At 34.7% G+C, this 15,699-nt stretch overlaps 1 protein-coding gene across 1 annotated transcript; it reads right to left on the minus strand.

The window, feature by feature from the left end:
- Positions 1-453: 453 nt before the first annotated feature.
- LOC147070257 (developmentally-regulated GTP-binding protein 2) lies at positions 454-11,712 on the minus strand. The gene is made up of 8 exons (XM_085949757.1): positions 11,518-11,712; positions 11,221-11,378; positions 9,836-10,006; positions 8,044-8,187; positions 5,943-6,050; positions 4,521-4,678; positions 3,220-3,346; positions 454-3,076 (listed from the first exon to the last, which is right to left on the minus strand). The coding sequence occupies exons 1-8, from the start codon at positions 11,579-11,581 to the stop codon at positions 2,915-2,917; spliced, it is 1,092 nt and encodes a 363-aa protein (XP_085805883.1). The 5' UTR covers positions 11,582-11,712; the 3' UTR covers positions 454-2,914.
- Between the last annotated feature and the right edge of the window lie 3,987 nt (positions 11,713-15,699).

A 15,699-nucleotide genomic window follows, 5' to 3' on the forward strand; every position in this document is an offset into this window, starting at 1 on the left:
CGGGCTCTTCATGAGCCTGGGCCTCCAGGCTAGAGCCCTGTCACCCCCCCCCCCCCCCTTGTGGGGGCCATGATCACCATAGATGTACAAATTAATGGTACAGACCTACAAACTTATCTGGAGAATGAGATGGGGTGCCACTGTCGAAAACTACGCAATCACGAGTCGTAACTGGGAAAATCTGACGAAAATGTTATTTTTTTAATAGTACGCAAACCAAAATGTACTATAATTATAGTTCGGTTGGCAACACTGCGCTCACTGACAGATGACAGCGAGCGGTGGCGGAGAACCAGTAAAAAGACCCAATTATTAGTAGGTATATAAGTCTATGGACCCAATGCTTCTTACCATTCGGCAGATTAAGAGGTTTTAGCTGATAGAAATGCAACAATCTTTGTTGGAAGCTGAAGGAAAGGATTATGATGGTTTTGACACAAAATAAACAAAACGTTTTCAGATTTCAATCCATATATTTCAAACTATTCGGCAATAATCATCCGTAATAAAGCATACATAAGTAAATTAAAAGTATATTACATGTTATTAGGTTACGTTTAGTATGGCCATGTAGGTATTCTAAAACACAGCCGTTCAGATGAATTTATCAAAAACTTTTTTTCCAATACTTGGTGGTTCTATAACTTTGTTCTTTTCGGTGGTAATCTCGAGAAATTCATGTTATTAACCAAGGATATTCGCAGACGCGATTTATTTCCATGCGCCAGAAGTAGGCAGGGCTAATGTAATTGCTGTTTATAGTTGTTATCTCTGTTTGCATGTTGCATCGCTCTGTCGCGTTCCCCTCATTCTTGTTTCCTGGCAAAACTATCAAAATGTTACGGTGATTTGGTCAGTTTATAAATTAAATTAGTACAATTAACACGTTCGCAGACACAACATCTTTAAACATCGTACCTATTCTGCGAGTTGTGATATGACAGGACATCCATTGACGTCCTCTACTGTAGAACGAAATATTACACGACGTTTACAGAAGTTGTATTTTGGATTAAAACAATATGTTCCCTGTCTACTTGCGTCACAGTGCGAACATATTTCCATTAGATAATGCCGTATCTTAAGACTTTATTTCTATATATATGTATCTAAATCGAAAAGTTAAAAAATATAGGTAAAACATTCTTAACCTTATCACTGCCAGCCAATTTTTACTAGGTGGACACTTGTAGGCCAGCTATTTTCGGAATAAAATAAATCCTTTAAAAAATATGAAATAGGAATGGAATGTTAAATATTTGTGAAAACTTAGCAACACAACATGTTTATCAAGATTATCGTGAATATATTCACACTAAAATGATAAATATTGTTTAGAAAATATACACAGAATGTTTATTCAGAAGTTATGACGTTTACAAGAACCCGCGAATATATTCGTCCGTGGCCTGACGTGACATACAGGCTTTGGCGAGTTAATTCGTCCGTGGCACGGATCAGGTTCATCAGTCATTTCAATGTGTACAGTATGTAGTCAATATGTACAGTCGAACTTGGTTATTACGAGGAAGATGGGACCGACTGAATTTGCTCGCTATAAGCATTACTCGTTATATAACATTTTTCACGCCACATTCTATTTAAGCATAGAACATAAAAAATCTGAAAACCATCATAAAAATCCCCGAAACAAGCATGGTATTCATAAACTACAAAATAACTTGTGTATTGTATGAACTGCTGGCGCTGGTAGGTACCTACTGACTTTTACATGCAATTTCAACCATATGCGTGGATACTTTTACAATGTTGTCGGCGAAAACACCAATTAGGTACTTAGACACTTAACTAGTGTCATAAACATAATCCAATTCCGGCGGCATCCTGTCCGGTCGGATTTTATTGCTTAGGGTCGAAAATGTTTTTAAACGATTGACACATTAACAGTTTTAAGAAAATTTTTGATGATATTTTTGCTCGGTATACCCGATAAGTAGCTCGTTATAAAAGTGAATAAATGTATGGAGAAAATCATAAACTAAAATGTCAACGAATGTTTCCTCATTACATCCGAGATCTCGCTATTTCCATGATCGTAATAACCGAGTTCGACTGTATTAGCTAACACGTGTCTGCGAATGTGTTAAAGATGAGACAAAAAAATATTATCTCCATTTAATAAAATTGTACTAATTGCGTGGAAACAGTGCCAAAATACCGAATGGCATATGTATGCTCGAGTAAAAGCGCCTTTTCATGCTGTCACTACATATGGCGTCTTCACATTTTGTTATGCTAATTAATGACAGCACACAAGGTTATGAGCTATTCTCACGAGTAATTTTTCATTACTGATAACACTTTTGAATACCAAGTGAGCCGTATATAACTATAAGCTATAACTTGACTATGACAACATTACTTAGATGATCATAACACACACACACATACGGGCAATGTTTACACATACTAATGAAACCGAGTAGACCTACATACACCTGCCTGCCATCAAATAATAACTGTTTACAATCATGTTTTTTGTATTCCGTTGCAGATGGAAAACATGTGCGAAAGCACCGACAAACATGGAAATGTGGCCATGTTTGCGAGAAAATGTTTACACTGTCAACATTCCATTTAATTTGATAGCTATGTTGTTTCTAGACATGTGTTGAATTTCAAACATGAATTTTATTATTTTAGGGGCAAAAGTATACAATAATAATTGTACATATTGTTTGCTGGAAGATGTATGTAGGTCTGAACTAGGCTTTGGGATACTAAAAATCGGACTTTTTGGTATATACAACAACATTTACCACTAAATTCCGACAAACAGAATTCAAACAAAATGGCCGAAACTGCCGTTCGACAAAATACATGACCATACTAAATGTGTCTCTTCACAGCATATCAATATAATATTCATTGAAATAATAATTTATTTGATCGATTATTTCTTGATGATCTGTATAACGTCCTCGTCTTGCATGACATGGCCCGTGCCGACCCTCTGCGGTGAGTACTTAGTGGAGGTTCCCCACACAAGAGCATATTTGAAGGCGTCTGCCAGGGTTCGGTGAATTCCATGGCACACATGCTCCACACTGACTCCCTGTAAAATAATAATAGAATAAGTATAGCAAAACTGCGTAACCAAGATTATATACATGTTACATCCATACAATAAGCTTTTCGAGACACAGATTAATTGATTACTATGAAATTATGAATATGATTAAATGAAATCTGGATTACCTTTCTCAAAATAAGGCCGTCATCGAAATCTGGCGGCTGGCCAGGTTTCTTGGTGTATACCCTAATGAGAGACAGATATTCCCACAGTGTTTCCAGGAGGAAGTCAAGGTTCAGCTTCATATTACAACTGAAATTTTAAAAAGATGACGATGAATGAAGAAGTCGGAAGATACTTTTTGATACAAATCAGGTAATTATTTATTTTACTTTGTACAAACTAATCTGTTTACTACAGGTTACAATTTATAATTAATAATATATTATAAAAAATATCAAAATATGTAGCTGAATTGCGAGTAAAATTATCTATCAAGTTATTATCAGAGTTTAGACCTGCTGCTGCCTGGTATAGACATACATACATATTATGCTATATGATCCATGATGGTTAATTTGTCTAAACTTATTATACTCTTGAGTATTGCCCTAAATATGGCTGCGTGTTGAATGGATTTAATAGCAGCTACCAAATAGGTCATCTAAATAAATGCCGTCAAATAACGGGAGCGAAGTTCAATAAATCACACAGTTTTGTCAGTGTAAAAAGAAAAGTACAGGATTAAAAATAAACAAAATTGACACATATGTAATTTTTTTTTCTCCTGTCCAACTAAGTTCCCTGAAAAATATTGTCCCACTTTCCTCCAAAAACACTCTTCTATTTTAAGCTTACAGCGGTTTAAATTGTGATATCGCTTGAAGAAAACAACCACCGTAGCCTACGAATCTATCACTTTGATCATGCACCAACATATTAATTTGAGATTGTCTGAAATTGTTATTTTTGTCAAACAGACTGCGTCCACGGGAACCTTTAATATCACTCCTGTAAAGCTTAATTTATATTGTGATACAGTAAAACCGCGTTAGTAAGAACACTGATAATTCGAAATTTGCCGTAATTCGAAATTTTCCCGAAAAAAAGTCCCTTGAACATTATTTTCATATAAAAACCATACATTTAATTCAAATTTCGTAATTCAAAATGATTTCAGAGTCCTGGCATATAAATCTTAAAACATCAAGAGTTAATAAAAATAATCCTGAAATTTTATGACCCATTTCGGTAGGCACGATCGGAAACGAAATTAATGAAAATCAAAAATTTTTTTTTTTAAATTTTAATATTTTTCCCCCATACATTTCGTAATTCGTAATTCGAATTTTTTTTCGATTTTCGGTCCCATGGAATTCGTATTAACGAAGTTTTACTGTACTCACACCATTATTTATGCGATTTTAATTACGCATGCATATTCTAATTTTATCGATTGCATTAGTAAAAATACAATGGGTCATACCTTACAACTACACTATTTTCTTGCCTGGCGATTCGGTCAACTTCTTCGATGGATATCTGATCGATTTTGTTGTACACATACATACACGGTAAATATACCCGATTGGCTGATATTACATCAATTAGCTCATCAGCTGTGCAGTCTTCTCGGAAGAGAACCTATATTAAAAATCAAATGAAATTATAATCATTAGAATTTTTCTAACTATAAAAATGTAAATATTAGGAACTAGAACAGCGTTGCCAGATATCCCGATTTTTTCTCCTAAAAAAGAGAAAAATAAATTCACTATTATTCAACAAATACTCTCAGATGAATTTAAAATGGTCAGATGCAAGAAACAGATGTTCTATTAAGTTGATAAAATCGGAATTACTTCTTCAATTCAACATGATATACTCAAGTGTTTAATTTAACCAATACATTAAGCAGCAGAAAGAAGCTCTTCAGGAAGAAAAATCTTCAGCCAAGTACAAATAGGCGAGTGTCAGGAAAAAGTATTGTTTAATATAATTTTTTTTGAGAGTTTTCTAGTTTGTGTTGTTCCATTTATGATTGATATTATAGAAATAAACATTAGAAATATTGTTGCGTTTTTAGGTTGTCCCGCTTTTTGCTCCTAATCCGATTTTTTTTTATTTCACATGGTAAAAATCCTGATTTGGTAAAATAATTATCTGGCAACGCTGAACTGGAATCATATTCAGGCTATACCTCAGTTGAGGCATGGTCTAAAAAGATCGTGGCTAGGCGATGCGCGGATTGTGCAAATGACGCATGCCGAACGAAATATAATCTGTCGTATAAATCCAACATGCGTCCATTTAATGTTCTGTTTATTGTTCTATTAGTAACAATAATAATATATTCATTGACATGTTTTCTTTTTAAAGTAAATGGGTAATGTTTTTAGTCATTTTTACACGATTTAAGAATTAATTCCCTCGTCGCCATCACGAAACAAATTGACGTATTCACACCTCGACGTTCGGTCTCCGAGTCCCAACGAGTCCAAAATTTCGTCGCGCCTATAGTTGAAAATTATTTGCCGTTTCACTGAAGTATCGCCTTAATGAAACCTGCACAGCTTATAGACTACATTGTTGGTACCAATTTCATAGTAGAGTTTCATCTTGATATTATATCAAAAGATTTCGAAGTTAAGATTAAACTTCTCGAAAATAATGCAATTGCAACAGTTCACGAGAAGTAGATGAAGTGATCAGATAGTAGTGGTGAGGTGACGGATGCGGGTAGAGGGGTGTGCGCCTAGATCCAACTGTTGTCTTATCTCATTGAAAAGATTCAAATATAAATTTTGTAGATATGCCGTATTATCAGAATTGTCAGCCACCGCACGACATACAACGCAGCTACGGCAGTTGTAATATAAGAGTGTAAGACTTGCAAGTACGTATTTACCTCAGCATTGAAGATTTTGTACTCGTGAAGAATCATCTGCACCAATTTCTCATCGATCTTTGTGAGCGGACAAGTGGAATTAAATGACAGACCACCACCTTTCTTCACCTGAAAAAACATAATACCAACCATTTCATTATCTTATTACTACTGTCACCAGATGGATTATTATGCGAAGATGCCGCCTCTAAACAATTTAAGTTTTATCACATGTTCGGGTTACCTACTAATCTGTCTTTGCGTTCTTTCCAATGACGTATTAAATGGACAACTCACTTCATACCCGGCGCGCACGAGAAATTGTGCATGAAAGTCATTCACAGATGTATAGGTAGATGTCACGTGACCATATGACGTATCCGTTTCCATGATGCGATACAAGCTTCGAGAATTTATAGTAATATAACCTTTATTTTAATAGCGTATTAGTGTCATGACTCATTGCGTTAGAAACAGATTCTCGGTTACTTACGACTTCTCGGAGATTAGACGCAAGTGAGCTCAGCGAATCACAGGCGACTGACTGTCCAATGGTTCCTGTCATTCAATTGCATTGAATAAACATTCATCGATATCTTAAAATGGCATTTTATAAATAATAAATAATACTAACACATGAAAAGTGATATCCCATCTTTCTTGGAGTGTTTAGTAGATTTTTTTTACAATTTTTAACTAGGCACATTGGCATTTTGTAACACAATAATAACGGTGAAGTCGAAACCTGACAGTCAGAAATTTTGTATGGGCAGACCCAGCGGTGTCGCCAGACCGCGTGCAAGCAGAATGTTCATTTGAGCGTAGGATACCGATATTAAAATATGAATTTCGCCATCCGGCAGACCCGACACAAAGTGAGTGTCATTTTATTTTCTAGATGCTTCGTCCATATAAATGTCATTGGTTCTTTCTAACATTCTGAGCGTGTACAAAATGATGCCTGAGATTTGAAGAATCATTTTTCACGATAAGAACATAATATCCTTACTTCTCTGTATACCAACAATCTATTGTGCTTGTTTTATTCACTTGCATTCACTGCAAGCCACGGATGGTTTCAAAAATTTAAAGGCTAAATAAACTACATACATAATATGAAACTAACAATGTGAGGCTGCCAGTGCAGATACGGAGGAAGCTATGAATTTTATCAAGAATCTAGCAGAAATCATAAATAATGAGAATTAGAGGAGGATTGTTTTCATGTATGTACTTATGTAGGTCCATTTTATTTTCACCTATCCTTTGAAACTAACTTGTTGACTGCGGAAGCATTCAATTACCACATTTAAATAACATGCTAATTATATCAAATGGCCAAATAAAGAGGGCACAACAGGTGTGCCGTCAGCATTGAAACACATTATTTAAAAAAAAACCATGATTTTAAGTTTTATTCGATTTACGCGATTTTTCAACCTACACGAAAATCTCGGAACGAATTAATCACGTAAGTCGAGGACTTACTGTATTTCTATCTAATTGGATCATTGAAGTTATTCCCTCCAAACCAAAACCCGCCCCGCACCATACTCGGTCTTAATCGAGCGTATCACGGGACCCTACAGTGGCGATGTGAAGTGTCTATTTCAATTTTGCCTAGGAATGAATGATCTGGGAGAAAATATCCAAGACTGAGGTTGCTACTCTCAAAGTGAGCTCTGACTGAATTTAAAGAATTTACTCTGATGCAAGGTGGCAGAGAGAGAGAAGCACGTGGAAATTAGTATGTATAACAAAGAAAACGAAGCTAATCAAACGGACAGTAAAAATTTATGTGAAGAGATCTTCACGGCCGCAAATTTTTAAAATGCAAGATAATTGTACCTTGTGACCTTTGTAGCAATAAGTCGGACGGCCCGATGGGTCCAATATTTAAATGGGTCAATAAAAAGTGGCAACATCCATTTTTTCTTTTCTTAGTTTTTCTAATATTTCACTTTTTGATAAGGCCACTTTCTTTGTAGGGACGGCAGTATATGGATGACAACTGAATTCTATGACTAAAATGAGTTATAGTGAGTTTATATCAACACAATATGTAATGTGAATTGACTAGTTTGTAACAGATGATATATAATAAACTATCCAAATGCTGTACCTTAAAATATATGTTTGGTTTGCGTTTATTTAATCTTATTCCAACACTCTCCAATTCTCTTTCCAAAAGCTGACGGTGAACGTAAGGTTTCGTGGCGTCCAACATCATGAGTACCAGATCAGCGGTGCGAGCCACAGCTATTACCTGAAAGAAGACAATAATTAATATTACGAAATTGGATCCAAACCAGATTCACAACTAAAGATTACGAAATTAATTTCACCAACACTCAAAACTACTGTCAGATGTCCTCCATAAGGAGGAAGTATATCAACACTATTCGACTAAATTAGAGGTCAGCCACATAAAAATTTCTTACTTCTAAAATTTATCAGTGTTAGCAGATTCAAAGGCCAATATTAATAAGCTGATGTTGTAATAAAAATAAAATTTTTCAACTACAGTCGAACTTGGTTATTATGAGGAAGATGGGACTGACTGAATTTGCTCGTTATAAGTGTTACTCGTTATATCAGAGAATAGGTATTTTTAAATGAGCGGTCACATAACACAAAAAGTCGCAATTCAAACAAAAATACACAATTAGAATTTTTCTCCAAAACAAGCATGGCATTCATAAACCACAAAAGAAGTTGTTTATTGTAATGAACGCTGGTAGTAGGTACCTAGTGACTTCACAAACCTTGGATTTTTTACATGCAATTTCAACCATATGCGTAGTAAGTATACTTTTCAATATTGTCGGCGAAAACACCAATTAGGTAGGTACTTAAGACACTTAACTAGTGTCATAAACGTAATCCGTTTCCGGGGGCATCCTGTTCGGTCGGATTTTATTGCTTAGGGTCGACATGTTTTTAAACAATCAACACATTAACAGTTTTAAGAAAATTTTTGACCATATTTTAGCTCGGTATAACCGATAAGTAGCTCGTTATAAAAGTGAATATATGTATGGAGAAAATCATAAACTAAAATGTCAACGAATGTTTCCTCATTATATCCGTGATCGTAATAACCGAGCTCGACTGTACTTTTATTTTGAACAATCACAGAAGGCATTGATTCATGTGATTTTTAAAACATATTGTATGATTATAACAAACACAGTAGTGTTTAGCAAGGTCCGGTCGTGTTGACTTAGGAGTATTATAGACATAACAAGGTTCGCTGTATTCCAGTTGGTTGTCAGGAGCATGGTTCCCACATCCTGAAGCAGGCCGCCAGGCTACGATGTTTGGCAGGCCCTCCTACATGTTGCTAAAGTTAAGGGCAATATAATGTTCTATAGTAGTGTTCCCTAAATGGTATCCCGCGGAACTTCAGGGTTCCGTGTAAAATAATGGGTATTCTGTGTGTTTTTTAGCGTTTTTGGTATCTTTAAATAAATCCACTTGAATTGTCGGCGCTCAGCATCATAGTATTATGAAGCACTGATCGCCACCCCATTTTGTGATGCCCAAGTAACATGCGATCCTTCGCCATATTGGATAAATAGTAATTTTTATTAGTCGGGAAACACACTAAAAATAATTATAAAATAAAATTCTATTCGTCAAATGGCGTCCGCAGACACGGCTCAAGGTTAAAGACCTGTCAGCCACCCCCCCCCCCCATGGTCAGGAGTATCTTAGAGACATCCCATGATTTGTTAGTTGCAATAAGGTGTGGTAAAGATGCAAATGATGCCAAATTGAGCTGCAACCTAGCATGGCCTTTATTTAATATATTATTATATAGTAGATCAGTAATTCTTAACCTTTTTGTATAAACGAACAGGATACCTGGGATGAGTGATAAGATGAAAGGTTATTTTCTTTGTTATAATTACCTGCCGACCTCTACCTTTGCCTTGAGAGGCACCTTCAATGATTCCAGGTAAATCTAATAGCTGGATATTGGCCCCCTTATACTCAATAACGCCAGGAATACACGTCAGCGTTGTGAATTCATAGCTGGCCGCCTCAGATTCGGTATGTGTCAACGTTGACAGTAATGTAGACTGAAAATACAATTTTTTCATTGTGATATTATATAAGAGACGATTTTAGCTAATTTCACATAGGTTCAACGTGTTTTTGAGATTCAAGAATGATTTTGGCATTTCCCGTAAAGCTATCGGAGTCCACCCATTGATATGATTCGATATTGTGCAGCTAACTTTATATTATTATGATTCTGGACGATATACAGTAGGCGCTCGGTAATACGGCACGTCCAATAGTCCGGCATTTTGCAACTCAGCTCTCCTGATCTATAATCCGGCAGGTTTCACATTAAACTGCCGGATTACAGGGCGGAGTCGCTCGGCAGTTTGGTGCCCGACCTTGACAGATAATTATTTCCTATAGAAATCCGATAATCCGGCATAGGTGAAAAAATATGGATGCAGGATTACCGAGCGCCTACTGTATGTGCCATCATGTTTTTTTCTTGTATATAATAATGACGTGTATCATTAGATAGGTACGTATTTGAAGACGAAAATGAAATTAATTTTTTGGATTAGAAAAATTAAAAAAAAATTTTTGAACAGTGAGATTTGAATACACTTGTTGGGTAAGTGCTGTTAACCAAATAATCTACTGACCCAAATGCTCTTTTTCAAGGTGCAACGTTGCTAACTTGATTTGTGGATGGCACAGATGTAATTGAGTACCTTGGTATCAAAGTGGGACAAACACCATCTCCCACTAAATTCATGTTTTAATTGATTATGGTAGTGCAAGTGATGCTTTTTTCAAAAAATCCACTAAAAGTATAAAGACCGGTAGTTTTCAGAGTTTAAAGTTGGTATGTTATTTGAAAAACGGACACTTTTCACACATGTTCGTGAGTCTCCTGCAAACTTTTTTTATAAATGGCTTATGTCCCACTTTGATACCAAGGTACTCAATTGGTTAAGAGCATTCAACTGACAAGTAAAAGATGGTTATTTAATTTGAACCTCATTTTGTCAAAGGTTTCCAAAATGATGTATTTTCAACAAAAAAAAAATGTTACATGCTTGATTTTTGCATAATTATTCAGTACAGAATATAAAATAATTTAATCAGAATTCAATTTTGTTTACTGTTAAGCTTCGAAAGATTCGGAGCATATAATCGGTCAAGTCTCGAAATGCTCGAATTTCTGGACATTGTATTTGTTTCTTTAGAAGACAAGGCAATTCATTTTTTTCGAACCATTTAAAAAAAAATCCATCCGTATACCAACCTTTCCGACAGATGGAAATCCGATGAGAGCAACCCTCGCGTCTCCCGATTTTAAAACGTCGAACCCTTCGCCCTTTTCGCTTTTTTTAGACGGCTCTAAAAGCTGAGACCGGTACTTCGCTAGTTTTGCTTTGAGGAGGCCTAAATGATACTCAGTCGCTAAAAACAAATTAATAATACATTTATATAAGTCATCAATCATTTAAAAAAGTCATTAATCATTAATTTACGAGATTTACAAAAAACCAGTGAAGAAAAATAATACTCGACATAACCTGTTGTCAGTATGCAATCTTACCTTTATTTTTCTGAGTCCTAGCGATTTCTTTTTCAATTTCGGATATTTTCTCTAAAATTCCCATTTTGCTGAGAATAAATTGTCAACGCTTGTGTAAAATACGTCACCGCATCCAAAATGTGTATTGAATCTTCAATCAATTCAATTCCACATTGAGCATTTACAATGCGGCCAAATTCACAAATTGTAAACGTCAAATCGGAGTAGTAACCATAAACAACAATATCTGAAATCATAGACAATAAAAAATATACAGCTGAGATTATGCTATAGACTATAGTGTATACTCTATCTGTCTGTGATAACCCTTTATAGGGCAAAGGTCGAAAACGGTTTATTTATCGACCACCTCATTTATGAGCTATAAGTCATACACTAAATATGGAAATATCAACCTCAGTGCGTCAAGACGTTGTCGAGAACGTTCTCTGGTTATGAAATAAACCATCTAATATGAAGTGTACTTCAATCGCTCGCAAAACACTATTTCAACGATTGGTCGATGTATCAGCCATTGCGCGTTTGCGGTCGCGACTCGACGAATTCGCGAGTGACACTTGACTTTGCAAGTCATTTTGTTCCCATTTATATTATGTGTTGTGAAAAAAGGTATGTACATAAGTATTTAATATGCATTTATTTATCGATTTACTTTATATTTTTTACAAATATTTTGTGATTGAGTACTTGTTTCATCATTCTATTGCCAAGCGGGAAGTACATAACCTCAAATTTGCAATTCGCACGGCTGACTTCTAGAATTATTTTAAAAATAAAAAAGCGGCTTAGGCAGCTGTGTATAGTTATATTTTATTGTGAATATAGTATACTATCATAAATATATTTTAGTTTTACTCAAAATATTTGGGATCGGAAAAGTTTTCAAAATATCCGCGAAGAAATGGTGTTTTTTTGTTAGTTGTGACATCAATTGAATGCTAAAGTACTAAATTACTATCAATATCGCAACTTTCATGGGTTTGTATTGTATTATATTTGACTGTAGAAGTAACATCATCATCAGCTGTGGTCTATACACTGATGGATGAAGTCCTCCCCCATCATACTCCATTTTGTCGGTCATTTCGTAATATGGTATTGTTGTAGGTCGGCAGGTACTGTTACGATAATATGTTTTATTTATTTTCAGTTCATGAGTAAATCTAAGAAAAAAAGCTGTCGATGTGCTTATTGTAGTACGGCTAGAGAGCCAAAACGCATATCTTATTTTTGTAAGCATGTAACGTACCGCTTTGCATACTATGTTTTGAAAAGTATTACGTAAATGGGTGTAAAAAAAATAAAAAATGAATTGTAACTTTTCTTATGATTAAATAAATAATATGTACAACCATTATTTATTTGTTTTATTTGAAAAAAATATATCAAAAAATCAAAAAAAAAACACCTGAATGGGCACTGGTTGATAAAAAAACCATCATAAATTATAGTTTTTCCAAATTTCTGATAGATATTTTTTATTTTTATATTGAAATTGTTTTAAGATATTAAATATCTGATGCAAAATGATAGAGATCGGTTAGAAATGAATAAAAAAATGCTTTGCCCTATAAAGGGATAATGCAAAAAAAAAAATGAAAATTGAATATTGGGTAGGTACCCACCCTAGTAAATAAGCCTCATCAGTATCTCCAATATGTCTGCGGAATGAATACTAAACCTGACGATAGCATTTCACTCCGTCTTTAGAATGAAAATGATGAAATAAATATATTCTAAAAATATTGTTTTTACATAGAGGGGTCCAATCTCTTTGCATAATATATTGTTATCTGTCTATTTATTTATAACTAAGTACATATATTAATACATGTAAATAGCATTTTTTGATCTAATTTTATGAGAGGTAATCAGGCAAAGAAGCGTATCATTACCTACAGTAAAGTGTGCAAAAAAGTTATAAAACGTATAGGTACTTACTCTACTTACAGGTAATATGTTGGGACATAACACAGAAGTACCACAAAATTAAGTAATGTGTAAAGGAAGCAGTCAAGTGGAGTCTGCTTGACTGCTTCCTAAGGATTGTGCTCAATTTTGTGGCCCTTCTGCGCTATGTCCAACATACCTGTACGTGTTATGTACTTGATATGCCACTTTGCGCTAGGTACTCGTAATTTTCGAAATTTCTGTTACATTAAGCCTTGAGGGTTCATTTATTTATTCGTATGAATATTTATTTAAAAGTAAGTTTGGCTACAAAAAAATTATAACACAGTGCCGAAGTACCTATGTATGCCCCCCCCCCCCCCAAGTCCACGTCATGTTGGATTGGCAGGATGGTGTGAATTATCAAATTAATGATATTTTAATATTGATAATAAATAAACACGGCTGATAATTTCACATAAAATTTATGAAATAAATTAATTCTCCATAGGGGACATCTTGTCGTTTTCCAAAATACATTAAATTGGAACCTGTTGAAGTTCGTTCATTTAACTTCAAATTATTGCCACATGAAGATATGAGAATCACATTTCTAAATTTTCTGAGAGAAAGTTTTCTCGAGAAACCAAAACAGTTCAAACCAGTCATACAGTTATTAAATTATATCAAAATCTTAAAAAGATTTAGAAGCGTATTTCTCATAAATTGTGTACCATAAAATAATACCAAAAGCCTAGCAAAATCTCTGCAACAAACATCAAAGGGACCTACGATACATCCAACCAAACAGATACGTACTCTTCAATGACATTATTAATGGACAACGGACTCAATACAGTAGCTAGCAAGTAAATTCGCGCATAGCGACATTCGCACATGTATAGGTAGACGTCACGCAATTTCCATTATGCGATATCACGCATCGGGAATTTATAGCAATATGGCCTGGTGTTTCTAGTGTCAATGTTCATTTGAGCGAACCCATTCGAACCGAACCATTCGGCAGACCCGACAAAAAGCATCGGGAATTTATAGCTATATCACCTTTATTGTAATGGCGTTAGAACATATTACGTCATTCGGCAGACTCGACAAAAAATGAGTGTTATTTTTTTTCCAGATGCTTCGTCCATATTAATGTTATTGGTACTCTTACACAAAAATATAAACCATTGATATTAACCGGTTAAGTGCCCAAAGCGTCTTTGGACGCCCTAATTACACCAATTATTATGTTAATTACTATCAATTAACTAATTGCGGCATAGAAAGGATTAAAAGTATATTATCAGTGGTGAGAGGTGGTTAAGTTAAGGGGATGTTAAGATATCAGTCATACCTATTTGTTTTCATTTAATAATAAGAATACAATTTGCAGATAGATGGTGTTGGTTAGTTTTCAAAATTCAATTAAGCCCTGCCTAAATCAAACTATAATACCTATCCACACTTTTTCGGTCATACTTACCTATTTGTTTTCTTGTTCTCTAGGGTTGGTTATTTTTTTTTAATTCATTAAGCCCTGCCTATATCAAACCATAATCGATAAAATAATATTCTTCTATCTATAAAATGTTTAAAATGGTTTAATGGCATAATTTTAGATATTTTATAGATGAACAAATATTTTTTGACTATTATCTACTATCACTTGGATTAATTAGGGTTTAATTGATTTTCCTTCACTTCACTTCAATACGTTTAATTGACATTGTTTAGTATGCACTAATTATATCGGATCTTAACAGCCTACCTCCACCCTTCGCACTGTCACTGACTATATATGTGTTAGCAGTTATCAATGCCACCTTCAATAATAAATATTTTTAGTTATTCGATATCATTCTAAGATGATATCGATATGACATTTTTATTAAGTAGTAATTTAATGATTTTTTTTATCTAGGAAACCTTAAAATCAGGCAGGCCCCGTGTCCTTAAGGCTATACTTCATCTGGGGACGGTCTAAAACGATCGTGACTACGCGACGCGAAGATTGTGCAAATGACGCGTGCAGAACAAAACATAATTTGTCATAAAAAGTCAACATGCTTCCATTTAATGTTATGTTTATTGATCTATTACTAATAATAATGATATATTCATTGACATGTTTTCTTTTTCAAGTAAATGGGTTACGTTTTTTAGTCATCTTTACACGATTTAAGAATTAATTCCCCCGTCGCCATCACAAAACAAATTTACGTGTTCACAGCTCGACTTTCGCTCTCCGATTGCCAGCCAGTTCGAAATTTCGTCGCACCTATAGTT

Source organism: Rhyacophila brunnea, unplaced genomic scaffold, assembly GCF_057557595.1.
Source record: "Rhyacophila brunnea isolate RB1 unplaced genomic scaffold, BYU_Rbru_1.0 scaffold_22, whole genome shotgun sequence".
In the NCBI taxonomy this organism is placed as follows: Eukaryota; Metazoa; Arthropoda; class Insecta; order Trichoptera; family Rhyacophilidae; genus Rhyacophila; species Rhyacophila brunnea.

Bases quoted from the DNA above. Each gene is read 5' to 3' on its own strand.
- LOC147070257 (XM_085949757.1), bottom strand. From the start codon at position 11,581: ATGGGAATTTTAGAGAAAATATCCGAAATTGAAAAAGAAATCGCTAGG. The intron at 6,051-8,043 runs GTACAGCATTTG...ATGTTTTTTCAG, and splicing joins AACCAAACATATATTTTAAG to GTGAAGAAAGGTGGTGGTCT. The intron at 3,347-4,520 runs GTATGACCCATT...TTAAAATTTCAG, and splicing joins GAAAATAGTGTAGTTGTAAG to TTGTAATATGAAGCTGAACC.